The sequence below is a fragment of the Embiotoca jacksoni genome, unplaced genomic scaffold (genome assembly GCF_022577435.1).
Source record: "Embiotoca jacksoni isolate LCO1_2020_lvr unplaced genomic scaffold, fEmbJac1.0.p SCAF_33, whole genome shotgun sequence".
Classification (NCBI taxonomy): Eukaryota; Metazoa; Chordata; class Actinopteri; family Embiotocidae; genus Embiotoca; species Embiotoca jacksoni.
In genome coordinates, this window is record NW_027185385.1 from 1,909,506 (window position 1) to 1,927,022 (window position 17,517).

At 46.3% G+C, this 17,517-nt stretch overlaps 2 protein-coding genes across 2 annotated transcripts; one reads left to right on the forward strand and one right to left on the reverse strand.

Moving 5' to 3' along the window:
* The first annotated feature begins 404 nt into the window (after positions 1–404).
* On the forward strand, positions 405–8,184 carry micu2 (mitochondrial calcium uptake 2). Its single transcript, XM_069165012.1, has 12 exons — positions 405–633; positions 956–1,088; positions 1,479–1,510; positions 3,392–3,467; positions 3,660–3,707; positions 3,957–4,039; positions 4,651–4,704; positions 4,793–4,890; positions 5,533–5,704; positions 5,775–5,883; positions 5,965–6,122; positions 7,159–8,184. Exons 1-12 carry the CDS (start codon positions 436–438, stop codon positions 7,258–7,260), a joined length of 1,263 nt encoding a protein of 420 aa, XP_069021113.1. The 5' UTR covers positions 405–435; the 3' UTR covers positions 7,261–8,184.
* Positions 8,185–8,233: 49 nt separating this feature from the next.
* On the reverse strand, positions 8,234–13,549 carry LOC138207635 (interferon regulatory factor 2-binding protein 1-like). The gene is made up of 2 exons (XM_069165011.1): positions 11,503–13,549; positions 8,234–9,038 (listed from the first exon to the last, which is right to left on the reverse strand). Exon 1 carries the CDS (start codon positions 13,304–13,306, stop codon positions 11,528–11,530), a length of 1,779 nt encoding a protein of 592 aa, XP_069021112.1. The 5' UTR covers positions 13,307–13,549; the 3' UTR covers positions 8,234–9,038; positions 11,503–11,527.
* Positions 13,550–17,517: the final 3,968 nt, after the last annotated feature.

A 17,517-nucleotide genomic window follows, 5' to 3' on the forward strand; every position in this document is an offset into this window, starting at 1 on the left:
AGGTGGAGTATGGAAATATGAACTGACACCTTTCAGTGCATATTAACTAGAATATTGACTTTTCAGTGCAGTTGGAAACTTCCGCAGATTTAAAATTAAAATATGGATTCAAGGAGTGCATTTTGTTTTTTAATCACAGCAGGAACAAACAAATATTTAAAGCAGCCATTTTATGTCTTAAAACATCTTTGCAAAGTAAAGCATCGCTCCTCTGAGGCCTCAGTCCGTCAGAGGTCTGCTCCTCTGCTCTTGGGTCATTTCCTCCAAACTGAAATGGCTCTTCTCGTGTTTCAAAGATGGAGGACCGGCGGACTGAAGCGGACTGCGGCATCACGTGACGTATTTCTCGTTTAGTTCCGGGGGGCGTGTCTTTGTTGTCAGCTATAACGACGGAAGCCGTGGAGTTTACCCAACAAGCGAGCTCACTTCCTGAAAATGGCCCGCTGGGGAAAGGCCGCCGCGGTCCTCAGGAGTGTTTTTAGGAGCTCTCGGTCTCTGGACAGTTTGATATTGCGCCGCACGGTCGGTCCTGCTGCTGTTGGGTCTGTAATCGGAACCGGGGTCATCTTTTATTCCCGGTATTGTGCTAACAACAGGACTCTGCCCTTCGCCGTCCACGCTGAGGAGCAGAAAGTGAGTACACACCTCCGGAAGTCTTCACTTGTCCTCTGAACCGTCCAGGAGTCTCTCAGGAGTTATTGAAAGTAACATGTGGTCATGTTCATGTGATATTTACTTACAGGAACAAATGACGCCCACGAGCTGCCGTCTACTGTCACAAAGAGCTCCATTAGCCTTTCTGTGTGTGCGCGCGCATCCTTAAATACCAGCTGAAGTTATAAAATATGACGTGCTTCAGCCCAGATTATTGTGACGTCACTGCACACAGAGGGAAATGCAGGTGTTGTCGTGGTTGTGTTGGTTCACGGTCCTGTTTGTGTGTCCGGTTCTGCAGCAGGAAGCTGCAGCTCCTCAGCTGTCCGCCAGGAAGGTCCGGTTCGTCCAGTTCGCCTCGGTGGTCTACGACCAGGAGCCCTACATGACCCCCAGAGACTTCCTGTTCTCCGTCATGCTGGAGAACGTGGACCGTAAGCTGCACCAGCACACATGTGTTTAACAGTGTTCGCTTCCCAGGCGGTTCTACGGGTCACAGAGGACCGAGAGCCCGGTCACCAGACCCGAACCCAGCTGGATGTCTGTAGTTCCACCGGTCAGAGCCCTGAAGCTGCTTCATGGAGATATGTAATCAAAGGAAACCATTTATTCAAGGACTTGAATATAGATTAGATGTAAATGTACTTGACATCTTCTCTAACACAGTTTACACATCGTACTTTTTATTATATTTATTACTAATACAAAATGATTATATATATATATATATATATATATATATATATATATATAATGTAATATTATAAGTAAACAGGTCATGGTGATGCTTCCTTAATGTTTTTCTGTTCTGATGCCTCCTGCAGGAAAACTGCACAAGAGAACTTTAACCACTCAGGTATGTATGTATGTTCACTGCTCCACAAAATAAAGGGAACACTTAAACAACACCTCCTCGATCTCAATGAATGAAATATTCCAGTTCAAATCTTTATTCATCACATAGTGGAATGTGTTGAGAACAAAATAACATCAGAATGATCAATGGAAATCAGAATCATTATCCATGGAGGTCTGGATTCAGAATCATACTCCAAATAAAAGTGGAAAAATCAGATCACAGGCTGATCCAACTTCTGTGGAGATTCCTGAAGACAAGTCCAAATGAGTCTCAGTAGTGTGTGTGTCCTCCACGTGCCTGTATCACTCCCTACAACGCCTGGGCATGCTCCTGATGAGACCACGGATGTTCTCCTGAGGGATCTCCTCCCAGACCTGGATCAAAGCATCGGTCCACTCCCGGACAGTCTGTGGTGCGATGGAACGAGACACGATGTCCCAGATGTGCTGGACTGGATTCGGGTCTGGGGGACGGGCGGGCCGGTCCGGAGCGTCGACGCCTTCATCGTGCAGGAACTGCTGACACACTCCAGCCACATGAGGCCGAGCATTGTCCTGCATCAGAAGAACCCAGGACCCACTGCACCAGCAGATGGTCTTCAACGGGTCTGAGGATCTCATCCCGGGATCTAATGGCAGTCAGGGTACCTCTGGCTAGCCCACGGGGGGCTGCGCTGCCCTCCGAAGAAACGCCTCCCCAGACCGTCGCTGACCCGCCGCCGACCCGGTCCCGCTGGAGGATGTTGCAGGCAGCAGAACGTTCTCCATGGCGTCTCCAGACTCCGTCACGTCTGTCACATGTGCTCAGTGTGAACCTGCTCTCATCCGTGAAGATCGCAGGGCGCCGACGGAGAAGCTGCCGATCTCGGTGTTCTCCGGTAAAGTCCGGTCGCCCCGCACGGTGTTGGGCTGTGAGCACAGACCCCACTTGTGGACGTCGGGTCCTCGTACCGCCCTCATGGAGTCTGTTTCTGACAGTTTGAGCAGAAACATGCACATTAGTGGCCTGCTGGAGGTCATTTTGTAGGGCTCTGGCAGCGCTCCTCCTGCTCCTCCTTGCACAAAGGAGCAGATAGCGGTCCCGCTGCTGGGTTGTTGTCCTCCTACGTCCCCCTCCACGTCTCCTGGTGGACCGGCCCGTCTCCCGGTATGTCCTCCGTCCTCTTGACACTGTGCTGACAGACACAGCAAACCTTCTTGCCACAGTGTACATTGATGTGCCATCCTGGATGAGCTGCACTACCTGAACAACTTCTGTGGGTTGGAGACACCTCATGCTCCCTCTAGTGGTGAGGACACTGGCAAAATGCAAAAGGGACCAACGATCATCCAGAAAGGACGAGGACAGAGAAACGGTCTGTGGTCACCACCTGCAGAACCGTTCCTTTATAGGGTTGTCTTGATAATTGCCTCATTTCCACCTGTTTGTTCCATTTGTACAACAGCAGGTGAAACTGATCCTCAATCAGTGTTGATCCAAACTGGACACGTTGATTTCACAGAAGTGGGATTGATTGGAGTTACGTTGAGGTGTTTAAGTGGTCCCTTTATTTTTTGGAGCAGTGTATATTGTATGTATTTATGTATGTTGTGTGTGTGATGTGTGTATGTTGTATATCTGTATGCATGTTGTGTGTATTTATGTATGTTGTGTGTGTGTGTGTGTGTATTTATGTATGTTTGTGTGTGTGTGTGTGTATTTATGTATGTTTGTGTGTGTGTGTGTGTATTTATGTATGTTTGTGTGTGTGTGTGTGTGTGTGTGTATTTATGTATGATGCATGTATGTTGTGTGTGTGTGTGTGTGTGTGTGTGTGTATGTTGTGTAAAGTACACGTATAGAAGAGCTGTATTATCAGTCTGTGACTCGTCTCTGCAGGAAGTGAACGGCATGCTGTCTGCTGCCTCTAAAGCTCGGCCTGGTAACGATCTGTTCAGGACGTTAGGAGACAACGGTGAGTCTTCATCTGTCTTCAGAGCGGACGTCTAGACATCCAGACGTTTGTCCTGACGTTCGTCCTGACGATTGGACATTCTGACCCCTCTGTGACTCTCTGCAGGTCACACTGGACATCAGATTATCTGCTTCATTTCTTTGTCTTTGCTGATTTGTCTTCCTGGTTGTCTTGTCTCTGTGCTTCCTGCAGGGTTGATCTCCTACACAGAGTATCTGTTCCTGCTCACCATCCTGACTAGTGAGTTCCTCCCTCCTTCACCTGCATGTTGCACCTCCTGAGCTCTGATCCTCAGCGATATTGATCTGGATGAATGCTTGTGATCATGTGATCATGTGGTCCTGTGATCATGTGGTCCTGTGGTCCTGTGATCATGTGGTCCTGTGATCCTGTGATCATGTGGTCCTGTGATCTTTTAGTGGAGCTGGACGCTCCGTCTGAATCTTTTTCTCTTGCTCTCCGATAACTCTCCGTGCCTTGCTGTTGCAGAGCCGGGCTCGGGGTTTCACATAGCTTTCAAAATGCTTGATGTTGACGGCAATGAGCAGGTGGACCAGAAGGAGTTTCTGAAGGTAAGACCTCTGGATAGCAGACCGAACGTCACGGAGAGAAGTTTAAATGTTCAAAGTTAACATCATGATGTCACCACCTTTTAATGCTGCCTCCAGCACCGCTGCTGCAGCTGTAAGTATGCAGCCGGCACCATGTGGAGGTGAAGAGGGCTCGCTTCATCATCGTCTGCTCTTCATCATCGTCTGCTCTTCATCATCGTCTGCTCTTCTTCATTGTCTGCTCTTCTTCATTGTCTGCTCTTCATCGTCTGTTCTTCTTCATCGTCTGCTCTTCTTCATCGTCTGTTGACTGAGTCGGACCTGCATGTTGGCACGTTCTGCACCATGAACAGTAGCAGTGCATGATGGACTCGTGTGTGTGTGTGTGTGTGTGTGTGTGCGTGTGTGTGTGTGTGTGTGTGAGAGAGAGAGAGAGAGGAGGGAGACAGTTGAATAAAATCTGGAAGATTTCATATTTATTTGATTCAGAAGTAAAAAGATGTGAACGTGACTCCTTTTTCTTGTTTTTTTAAAATTAATGATATTACAAATAATAAGTATGATAAAGGGTTTTTGTTTCCACTTTGATTTCTCTGGTTGAAGATGTCATGTTTTCTGTTTTCCTGCTGCAGCTGAAGAAGATCATTGGGAAAAGTAAGAGGAGAGTTCCTCTGGACAGCAGCGCGGTGGGTGTTCACGTCTCCTTAAACACACCTACTTTCATGATTTTTATGACGGTGTGATGTTGTTCTACATTCCTGTGATGTCACACAGAAAGCAGCGGAGGAAGGAGACGGCGTGAACACCACATTACAGGCTTACTTCTTCGGGAAGAAAGGAGAGAACAAGTTGCAGTATCAGGAGTTCAGGAGGTACGGAGACGTGGATCACGATATCTAACGTCAGCTCCACGTGTCCTCCAACATGATGCACTTCTACCGAACATGGATGTAGTTCTCGGTGTATCTTCACAGCTGCTGCTCTCAAACTCATCAACATTAAAACTGTCATGATGCCGTTTTAAGAAATCTAAAAACATCTTTTCTTTGTTTCCTCCAAACTTCCAGTGAGTAAACAGTAAAAATGTGTGAGTGGTGCTGTTGTTACTGTTTAACAACTGTGTGCACAAGCAACTCAACAAAACATGATATAAAAAAAGTTGATCAACTTAATTTCTCTCCAGTTTAAATATTAATACTGGGACAAGAGCAAAGATACAATTTAAAGAACGATTACAAACAGGAATCCAAATATACAATAACAACAACAACAACAAAGGGAAGCAAAGCATCAGGGATGTGTAACGACGTTTAATGATGATGAGCTTCATTTGATGGAGATGTTTTCATTTTAAAGCCAGATTTCACTGAAGAAACAACGTCTTTTGTTGTCTTTTCCTCCCGTCTGGATGTATTGCTCACGTTCTCTCTGATTTGACTCAAACATCCTTCAAACCTCAGCAGGATGTTTGTCTCAGAGACTCGGCGCTGCAGTGAACTCTGTCTGTTGTTCAGGTTCATGGAGGACCTGCAGGCCGAGGTGCAGGAGATGGAGTTCCTGCAGTTCTCCAGGGGGATGGACACCATGCGGAGGGAGGACTTCGCCGAGTGGCTGCTGCACTACACCAACGAAGAAGACAACGAGGTCTACTGGGAGAATGTGAGGAAGAAGATCCCTGCTGGCCAGGTAGGACACCCGTCTTCCTCTTCTGCTTCCGTCAGCGAGGCTGAAACTGACGAGACACCTTCTCCCTCAGAGCATCACGTTCAACGAGTTCAAAGTCTTCTGCCTCTTCACCAACAACCTGGAGGATTTCGCCTTTTCCATGAAGATGGTCACTGAAGCCAACCGTCCTGTGGGAATGGGTAACGGCCGCCGGTCGAACCGCGTCCGCTCCTAAACACAGTGTTCAGTAGGTGAGTCCATTTTCCTTCTTCTACTTGCAGCCCAGTTCAAGCGAGCCGTGCGGATCGCCACGGGCCACGACCTGTCGGACAACGTGCTCGACACCGTCTTCAAGCTCTTCGACATGGACGGAGACAACCGCCTCAGCCACAAGGAGTTCATCGGCGTGATGAAGGACCGAGTGCTGCGCGGCCTGAAGGTCAGGGCGGCCATCTTTTTTCCTCTCACCGCGTTTCTGTCGCTGCACGCGTGTCCGCAAAACCAGGAACAAGTTCGCTCGCTCTGATCGGAAGACGTTGGATGTAGCTGGAGGCTCGTTGGAGATGAGTCGGCACACAATGCACGCTGGGTAGATTTCTGTCCGACTCTGACGTGATTTAAAGTGGACACAGAAACCCTCACGAGGTGAAGGCGACTGCGTGCTGGGAAACACCTGATGCAGCAGCTGATTGGTTTAGATGTTGACGACTTTTCATTGATGTTGAATTGGAGAGATTTTGATTGAATTTGTCTGATTTTGAAGGTTGATTGTGTGAACAGAATACATGTTTATCAAGCATCAATACATTCAGATTATAGATCATAAACAATATATCTCATTTCTGATCTGCTGTAATATTATTCACATAATAATATTGTTCTGGTGATGTCATTATAGTCGGTGCTGTAGTGGCCTCGTTACCAAAACGAGTCGTTGCGTAGCTACCATGACAACGAAGAGTTACTCATCATTTTTCTGTTGAAAATGATCAACGTGCTGCAGAACTTATGGAAGCTGAACTAAGTTCAAGAGGTGACTGCTCACATTTCAGTTGGACAACACTGGTATTTTTTGGCTTCGGGTACCCAGATGTTTGTAACCTGTGGACAGATGCAGGCCAGCTGTTTCCCCCTGCTTCCTGTATCCGTGCTAAGCTAAGCTAACCAGCTCCTGGCTGAAGTTTTCTATTTGATTGACATGAGAGTGGTGTTGATCTTCTCATCTTTATCCCGTCATCCAATCAGTGATCAGATCTGATGAAGTCTGACGCCTGTGTTGTTTGTATCTATTATTCTTCACGTTTTATGTCTGATCGTGTCCCTCAGAAGGACTTTTTCTTCTTTAATCTGCACCAAAGCAGCTGTCGACATTCATGAGACTCCGATCGACAGAAATAGAAAATACAGCTTCTTCTAAAAGCAGGTTTCTTCCAGGTTTCTTCTCTCAGGTTGTACTTCGTCTGTCTCGCCTTCAGGTGCAGCCTCAGAGCGGGTTCTCTGGCTACTGGAAGTGTGTGAAGCGTGAGACCCTGAAGGGAGCTCAGGAGGCCCTGGGAGACTCCGGATGCCCCATCTGAACCACCGATGGACGCCCACTGCTCACTACGGGACCTTTAGGTCCAATAGGTGGTGTGAGCCACATGATACATGGAACCACAGGATCTAAACCACTACCTTGTGTCCAAATGTTTACAGATCAACAAATCTATTGTTTGACATCAGCTGATGATCTGTGGGTTTGTTTGTGGTGTTTACAACATTATTATTATTTTTTGTTCAGTTAAGCATTTTATATTCTGAATGGTTCATTACTTTCATTTCACTCTGCACACGCTCACAGGAGGCGAGTCGACCTTCATCTGTCAGCTGATCCTGAAACCTGGTTACAGTCAGTAATAATCAGAGACCCAGATGTCTGACATATTTACATACACGCAGGCTTCTGATTGGCTCTTGAACAGCTGACTCATAAGTCTCCTCATCCAGATATCACCAGGCAACAGCATTAAAATCCAGGTCCAACAATCTGAAATAGAACCTTATAATGCTTTTAACACTGAATTTAAATGTTTTTAGGATTTTCAGCCTATAAATGAGTTCTTCATATAAAAAAAAAAAAAAGGCTGTTGTCACACCTAAACCTGTAAAAAATGTTGAAGTGGGTAAAGTGTAAAGTTTGAGTATACTGGAACAAAAACACGGTGGGTGACAGAGATCCTGAAAACAGATTTGGATTCAGTGTGTAAAACTTTACAAGAAGCAGGATTTTTATTTTACAAGATGTTTGTCGGCGAGTGATTTCCTCCTGGAGAGCAGCCGGGGTTTTCTGTTCCCTCTGATGTCGCTCTGCAGGAAGCAGGTTTCTCCCAGTGATCGGGTCACGTGATGCTAATCAGCGTGGAGACTGAAATGTGAAGATTTAGACATTTGATAAAATACCTGGTGTTGGGTTTCTATTTTCTTTTCCAACTATTTATCCAATAAAGTTGTATAAAAAGGCACTCGAGGCCTCTGAGACGTGAATCAGCAGCAACAGAGTGAAGCAGGACAACTATTCAGTACTTTTATTGTAGAATTGACCTGTTCAGATCACATGAGTATGTGGGTTAAACCATTGAAGATTGTGGTGCTAATTATCTTACCATACATATAATTCAAAAAGTAAATAGACAAAACAAGCTTACTTGTGTGATAGATGAACTAATAAGTGACTGATGCCAAGGTTATCAGTGAATACAGCATACACAGCTACAATACAATAAAATTACATTGAGCATGAAGCCATCTTTGGTCTTCTTATCACTATAAACAAATACATAGAAATTTGTATTGTATCAAAAATAGAAATTACATAGCCATATTGAAAGTAAATTCACATTTTTGACATACAACATAAGTAGAATACCTAAGAGACATATGGTGGGATTACATTTTTGCACTCCTTGGCTTTAAGGACCCAATGGTTTTTCCACATTTTTTGAACATTCGTTTTTCGAAGAATTGCATGATTCTGTCAAAAACCACCTCGTTGGCGTCGCTGTCGCATCTGTTGCACGACAGGACGTGACGTTTAGGACGAAAAGGACAAATCAGATTGTCATTCTTACAGACAAGCGTGTGCTTTCAATCCTGGGCTGTTTGGAACGAGGCCTCGCTGCTGGACAGGAGAGGCAGCGGGTCGGTCGGGCTGAGCCCCGACTCACACTCTTGTAGTGTCTCTTGGTTACCGGTCTTTGTGTTGCGGTGCTCCTGGAGTTCAGAGGGTTTCTGCTCTCGGAGGCACACATGATGAAGTGCAGCTGAAGTGGACCTCAGCTCGAGATAATAGGGAAGTGCTTTCAAAGTGTTTGATCCACTGTGGAGGAAGAAGAACATGTCAGAGGTCTTTAAACAGAAAACACCAACAGGCTGCTCTCAAACAGCTGATGTAGTTCTACTGGAATCTGTCACTCAACACCATCCGGGTCACATCTGATCGGTGATAACGAACCCAAACAGCCGTGCGAAGTCATCAAACACTCGTCAGTCACAAGAAGATCAATGAGTCCCTCCACGGGGTCCTGATCTCATGATACTCACGAAGATTCAGAACAACTCTGGCAAGTTTTCCAAAATGATGCAACCACCTCCCTGGTAGGAACCAGGAATGACTGAATTGAAGAGTCCCGAGGAGAACTGCTGCCGTTTTAATCTTTTCCTCTGATGACTGAAAATGATTCATCGCATTAATTCCTGTTAGTTTAGAAGAACACTTCACTTTAGCGTCATTGCACTTAGGCCACTCCCACTGGTCACTGATTGGTCAGACCTTAAGAGTGGTTGGGCAAACCTCAAATGGTTTCTAGACTTGAAGGCAAAATGTTGTTGTTGTTTGGGAGGCCGAAGCCAGAAATGTTCTCAAACGGTTTATTTAGTGGTAAAACAATTGTTTTCATCTAATTTCTGATAATCAACTAAATATTTCAGCTCTGCAGGAGTTTCACTGAAAACAGTAATGGTGAGCTCCCAAGTTATAGGGGACAAAAAAATGACTTCAATATAAATAAAGAAGAATACATATTTTAGGTCATGAGTTAGGAGCTCATTAGAAAAATGTCTTGAATTTATTTCCACTGTTATTCTTCCTGTTTTTATATTTATACATTTACGTCTTCACGTATTTCTTCATGTACGTGTTTGTGTATTTCTGCGTGTATGTTAGTGAGACAGAACTTCCTGAACGGACTCAGACAGTGAACTGTGTTTGTGTCTGGTTCACCCAGCTGACCAATCAGCTTTGGACTTTGTTTAGGACCGCCCACCTAATTAAAATATATAAACACAGAAATACAGAACTAATTAAATCAATAAATTAATAAACAAAAGACATTATAATTAAGTTGATGTTTGGAATAAAATTTAAGAAAGAAGTCTTGAACTATCTTTTCATTACAAGTATGTTCATTTTTTTTTTTACTTCTTTATGTATTGAATTAGTCATGTTTCATCGTTCATACAAAGTTAAAACGAAACACTAGTGGTCTGAATTTTTCTGATCCTTTTATTTAATTTCATAACTGTTTATGTCCGACTTTACATTATAAATCTGAGCGCCAAAGCAGCCGCCATCAAACTGCTGAGGTGTCGTGACGCCGTGACAGACGACACACCTGCAAATACCAAGCAGCAAGCCGCAGTGACGTCACCCGTTTGTAACGGCCGTTATGAAGCCTCCAGTTCGGATTCTGTCCGTCACCATCTTACTATTTTGGAGCAGGAAGTGATCATATTTGGATGAGCTGGGGGAGGAGCTAGCGGTAGATCAGACTGTTCTGATTGGAAACACCAGGGCACTATGCCCCGCCCACCTGCAGCTGAAACCTGACTGCATTACTGGCCTGTCAATCAAACAGACACGCCCACAAATATGCTGCTTTTTGAGGCCTAATATCTCATTAATGACAGATTATTTTCAGATGGACCCCCAGAAAACTAAGGAGTGACTTTAGCTAACAACACAAAATGTATCTGTGGAAAACATTTATTGAGTTTGTATTTGGTGAGAAGTTGAATGGGAGTCTATGAAGACACATTCGTTTTAGAGCCAACCCTTAGTGGCCATCGGTGGTATTGCAGTTTAAGTAATTCTGCATCGGCCTCAGAAGCTACGTCCACTTTAATATACAGTCTGTGGCAAAAAGCCTGGCAGCAACTAACGGTTATATTAGTTTTTTTTATTAAGTTTTCTATGAAGTAATTTTTTTCAATTAACTGTCTATAATCTCCAAAATGTACAAAATTTGTGAAACTTTACACCATTACAAAGTCTTGAAGCTGACATCCTGAAAAAACCCCAAATCATCACACTTAACTGTTAGCTAGTGTTGCTTAAAAAAAAAATAAGAAAAAATAAACGCCTTCTCAGATTATCAACTGATCACTTTAGCTTTAATCCCCACGATGGAAGATGAATCTACTTCCTTCGCTGCAGAGGAGAAAGGACAGTTTTCTGTGAATGAAATGTGTTTTTGGTGCACCGTGATGAGCTGAAGGTCACAGAAACAAAGGTCCATGAACATCGACCTTAAAACGGCTGAGTGACACCGAGAGGCGGACTGATTGTTGGGTTTCATACACTGTTTGGGAGATAACGCCAATAATTATTAACACCCATTGTCGGGAATAAAGTGGGACCCGATGAGCCGTCCTCTGTTCTACTAATATTTAAAATCAGGTCACAGCTGAAATAAGAAAGCTGATTTTCTGAAACCAAAGCTCATGTAACATGTTGGCTAATTTTGGGGGGTTTGGTTTGAGGTCCGACTGTCTCCCCATCTTACCATTCACCACAACAGGATGGAGATGTCAAGGGTCGTTCTCCTTCTTCACCGTCACGTCTCCGTCTCCGGCCAGGATGGTGGAGATCTCTCCCTGCATGAAGGCCCAAGGCACGGTGGATCCAGCCAGGGGGCAGCGCTCTCCGCTGGGGCAGTACACCTCCCCTCCTTGGCCTTGGCTGCGGATGAACCCTCTGGTGCAGGGGAAGCAGAACTTGTGGTGTGGGACAGAGGGACACTGGACGAAGTGAGTGTCCTCCAGGCGCTCTCTGCAGAGGGTGCAGCACAGCAGGGTGCCCTGAGCGCCGCTCGTCGACTCGCCGGCGCCGCTGCTCGGCCCCACCGCGCTCAGACCCTGCCCCATGGCTGCCTGGGAGACCGAGGTGGAGGCGGTGGAGGGGCTGCTGCTGGTGGGGCGCCCGGCTGAGGAGGAGTGGGCCGTGGACATGCCGGGGCTTTCTCTGGCCATCTGACTGGAGCTCAGGCTGTCCGCGACTCCCATGAGCGCCGAGATGGGCGAAGGCTGGCTGTGTAGACGGGGCGGGCCTTCCGGAGGGGCGGCCATGCCGGGGAGAGGCTCCATGCCGGCGTACGCGCCTCGGGGCCAGGGCTCCCTCGCCGGGTGATCGGGCCTCCCGTCGCTCTCTCCGTTCTCAGAGCCCGGTGAAGGCTTGCGGCGCCTGGTCGTCCCCTTCGCCGGTCCGGGGCGACCGGCCGCCGCCAGAGGCAACACCGGATCGGGCTGCGGCAGAACCTCCGGGATCGGGGGCTCCTTAAACATACGCACGCCGTCATTCAGCAGCTCAGACAGCCCGCGCCAGTCTCCCGTGCCCGGACGCTTCTCGTACTCCACGTAGCGAAGTCCAGAGTTCACCGCTTTACCTGCATCTTTGGCCGAGTCGCGGAACATCTGCCGGACCAGGTCCGGGACTCCCGAGAAGATCATCCCGGAGCCGGCGGGATACTCCACAAACACCCGCAGCTCAAAATCTGGAGTCGTGTTGGCGTCGAAGGCCAAGACGCGACCCACCAGGTTGTGGTCTTTCCTGAAGCGCACGTTGAAGGGGACGCAGCTGCTGAGAGCCACCAGCACGTCCCGGACGGCTTTGGGACGGTTGGGCCAGCCCTCCACCCGGCTGCGGGCCACCTCGTTCAGTTCGGCCATCACCTCATTGTTCCTCCACACCATCGGATCGATACCCACCAGAGCCGAGGTGCTGGCTGCCACGCCGAGGGACACGGCCTGCCTTCGGCCAGCGTCACCCATTATGGGGCCAGCGGAGACCGCGACAGGTGTGGCTCCGCCTCTGGAGCCCGACAGAGGGGCGAGGAGCCCGTGGGGGGCGGCGACGAGCCCCTGAGCCGCTAGCAAGGCGTGGGAGATGGTGCCGTGGAGACCGGGGACCGCGCCGACTATCGCCCGGCGGGTGTTCGGGCTCTGCCGGCTGCCCTCTGACAAGGCCACATCTTCGGCTCTGTGCAGCCCGTTGGGGAGGCGAGAAGAGACCCCATACTCACCCCTCCCCCTGTCTGCACGCTCCCCGTGCTGCCGCCCCGCTTCCACGGGCCCGGCCGGCCCGGGTTTGCTCTGCTGTGGACCGGGAGACCTGCCGTCCAAAACCCCGTGCGTGCTCTTCAGCTGCCGGGCGGTTTCGATGAGCAGCTCTATCCGGTCCGCCCCGTCGTAGTTGACGCATCCCCGGCACACGGCTTCGCTGAACTCCCACAGCATGGCCCAGGGCATCTTGGGCAGGTCGCAGAGGTAGCACCATTGCCGTCTGGAGGAAGACTGCGAGGCGGAGGACATGTTGTTTACAGGCCCTCGACCAAACTTTCTTCGGAGGCCTTCACGTTACGGTCTACGGTTCTCCGCGGTTCTTCAGTCCTCGGACGCCACGCGCCACATGCCGCGGACTTCACCACAGAAATAAGGGACAAAAAATGAGCTCAAAACGCGACTGTTGGCGGCACCATTTAAAACTTAGCGACGTCTTCTTTCTCGGTTTGTTCGTGTCGGTCTGTGTGGAAGGAAGTAAAATGTTATAAGACACCGGAAACACCTACGCGACACGAGCGCAAGGCATTGTGGGATTTGCAGTTTTCTTGATCGTACGCCATAGTTTTGTACAGTGACTGGTGAGACCTTTTACTGTGGCAGGGGAAGTAATGAAGATATATTATATTATATTATATTATAATGGAGCAGCAAATAGTGGCTTTTTCAGCTTCTGCTGCATAAACACTGAAAAAAAAAAACTGTTGTCTCATACAGATCATCTGTGGGACGGGCAGGGCTCTGGAAATATGGATGAAAGATTTACTTTATTTATGTTCGAAGAATGTATTGTTTGGTCTCCTGATGAATCTTATCATTATAATGGCCAAATCGCACATCCATAAATGTAAATTTACAGGTTCCGGCAATATATTCACTCAATTCAACACTCTCTACAGCAATTAAAACTGTACCAGCTTGCACTAGTTTGAAGATTTTTATGTAAATATACTTTATATATATATAATTTATATATATATACAGTTGAAACCAGAAGTTTACATACACTGTGCAAAAAGACACATAACACTTTTTTTTCTCACTGTCTGAAGTTAAATCAGACTAAACCTCTCCTGTTTCAGGTCCGTTAGGATTACCAACATTATTTAACTTTTGCTAAATGTCACAATAATGAGAAAGAGAATATTTTAGAGAATTTTTCATTACTTTCTTCAAGGTCAAAAGTTTACATCCAGTTCCTTAGTATTTAGTAGCATTGCCTTTGAACTGCATGACTTGGGTCAAACGTTTTGGGTATCCTTCCACCAGCTTCTTACAGTACTCTGATGGAATTCTGGCCCATTCCTCCGGACAGAACTGGTGGAACTGAGTCAGGTTTGTTGGCCGCCTCGCTCGCACACGCCTTTTCAGATCTGCCCACAAATTTCCGATGGGATTCAGGTCAGGGCTTTGTGATGGCCACTCCAAGACATTGACTTTGTTGTCCTCAAGCCACTTTTTAACTATTTTGGCAGTATGCTTCGGGTCATTGTCCATTTGGAAGACCCATTTGCGCCCAAGTTTTAGCTTCCTGGCTGATGTCCTGAGATGTTGCCTTAATATTTCCAGGTAATGTTTTCTTCATGATGACGTCTATTTTATGAAGAGCTCCAGTTCCTGCTGCAGCAAAACAGCCCCACAACATGATGCTGCCACCTCCATGCTTCACAGTTGGGATGATGTTTTCAGGTCTACAAGCTTCCCCCTTTTTCCTCCAAATGTAACGGTGGTCATTATGGCCAAACAGCTCCACTTTAGTTTCATCAGACCACAGGACATGTCTCCAGAAGTTAAGGTCTTTGTCTTGGTGTCTTTTTGCAAACTGTAATCTGGCTTTTTTGTTTCTTTAGGAGTAATGGCTTCCTTCTTGCTGAGTAGCCTTTCAGCCCATGTCGGTGCAGGACTCGTTTTACTGTGGATAATGACACTTTCTTACCAGCTTCAGCCATCATCTTCACAAGGTCTTTAGCTTTTGTTCTGGGGTTGATTTGCACATGTCGGACCAAAACACGTTCATCTCTGGGACACAGAGCCCGTCTCCTTCCTGAGCGGTGTGATGGCTGGACATTCCCATGTTTATACTTGCGTATAATTGTTTGCACAGATGAACGTGGCACCTTCAAGCATCTGGAAATTGCACCCAAGGATGAACCAGACTTGTGGAGCTCCACGATTCTCTCCCTGATTTCTTGTCTGATTTCTTTTGACTTTCCCATGATTTCAAACAAGGAAGCAGAGTGTTTGAGGTGTGGCCTTAAAATACATCCCCAGGTGTGCCTTCAATTAACTCACATGTTGTCAGTTAACCTATCAGGAGCTTCAAAAGCCATGACATCATCATCTAGGCTTGCCCACGTTGTTTAAAGACATAGTACTTTTAGTGTATGTAAACGTTTGACCTCAAAGAAAGTAATATAAAATTCTCTAAGAAATTCTCTTTCTCATTATTGTGACATTTAGCAAAAGTTAAATAATGTTGGTAATCCTAACGGACCTGAAACAGGAGAGGTTTAGTCTGATTTTGTTATATTACAGCTTTATTCCAAAATGGATTAAATTCATTTTTTTCCTCAAAATTCTACACACAATACCCCATAATGACGTGAAATACATTTTTTTGAAATTTTTGCAAATCTATTAAAAATCAAAAACGAAAAAAATCACATGTACATAAGTATTCACAGACTTTGCCATGACACTCAACATTGAGCTCAGGTGCATCCTGTTTCCACTAATCATCCTTCAGATGCTTCTACAACTTGATTGGAGTCCACCTGGTAAATTTAGTTGATTGGACATGATTTGGAAAGACACACACCGTCTGTATAAGGTCCCACAGTTGACATGTCAGAGCACAAACCGAGACATGAAGTCCAAAGAATTGTCTGTAGACCTCCGAGACAGGATTGTATGGAGGCACAGATCTGGGAAAGGGTACAGAAACATTTCTGCAGCATTGAAGGTCCCAATGAGCACAGTGGCCTCCATCATCCGTAAATGGAAGAAGTTTGGAACCACCAGGACTCTTCCTAGAGTCGGCCGCCCGGCCAAACTGAGCGATCGGGGGAGAAGGGCCTTAGTCAGGGAGGTGACCAAGAACCCGATGGTCACTCTGACAGAGCTCCAACGTTGCTCTGTGAAGAGAGGAGAACCTTCCAGAAGGACAACCATCTCTGCAGCACTCCACCAAGCAGGCCTGTATGGTAGAGTGGCCAGACGGAAGACACTCCTCAGTAAAAGGCTCATGACAGCCCACCTGGAGTTTACCAAAAGGAACCTGAAGGACTGTCAGACCAGGAGAAACTAAATTCTCTGGTCTGATGAAACAAAGATTGAACTCTTTGGCCTGAATGCCAAGCGTCATGTTTGGAGGAAACCAGGCACCGCTCATCACCTGACCAATACCATCTCTACGGTGAAGCATGGTGGTGGCAGCATCATGCTGTGGGGATGTTTTTCAGCAGCAGGAACTGGGAGACTAGTCAGGATGGAGGGAAAGATGAATGCAGTGATGTACAGAGACATCCTTGATGAAAACCTTCTCCAGAGCGCTCTGGACCTCAGACTGGGGTGAAGGTTCATCTTCCAACAGGACAACGACCCGAAGCACACAGCCAAGATAACAAAGGAATGTCTTCGGGACAACTCTGTGAATGTCTTTGAGAGGCCCAGGCAGAGCTCAGACTTGAACCCGATTGAACATCTCTGGAGAGATCTGAAAATGTCTGTGCACCGACGCTCCCCATCCAACCTGATGGAGCTTGAGAGGTCCTGCAAAGAAGAACGGGAGAAACTGCCCAAGAATAAGAGCCAAGCTTATATCATCATACTCAAAAAGACTTGAGGCTGTAATTTCTGCCAAAGGTGCTTCAACAAAGTATTGAGCAAAGGCTGTGAATACTTATGTACGTTATATTTTCCTTCTTTATTTTTAATAGATTTGCAAAAAATTAAAAAAAATATATTTTCATTTTGTCATTATGGGATATTGCATGTAGAATTTTGAGGGGAAAAAAAAAAGAATTTAATCCATTTTGGAATAAGGCTGTAACATAACAAAATGTGTAAAAAGTGAAGCGCTGTGAATACTTTCCGGATGCACTATATATATATATTTTTTTTTAAAGTGTATTGTTTGTTTTATGTTCCTTTCTGTTGTATTTGTTGTTACTGCAATTGTATTATAACAAATTCAATAAAGCATCTTTAAAAAAGGAACACCCATGCCTGCTTTATAAGTTACCTTCCTACCTTAATATATACTTTATCTTCCATTTGAAATCATCTCAGCAACTACAATAAGGTGTTCATCAAACCGCCAACAACAATATGAACATCAATTTATTTCAATGCAGGTTTATTTAAATAATGCAAATCGGTTTCTGATCAGGGAGATTGGTGACTCAAAGGCGGCAGGATAAATCGGGCCGGGCTGTTATCCTGGTCTGGAGCACAGAATTAAT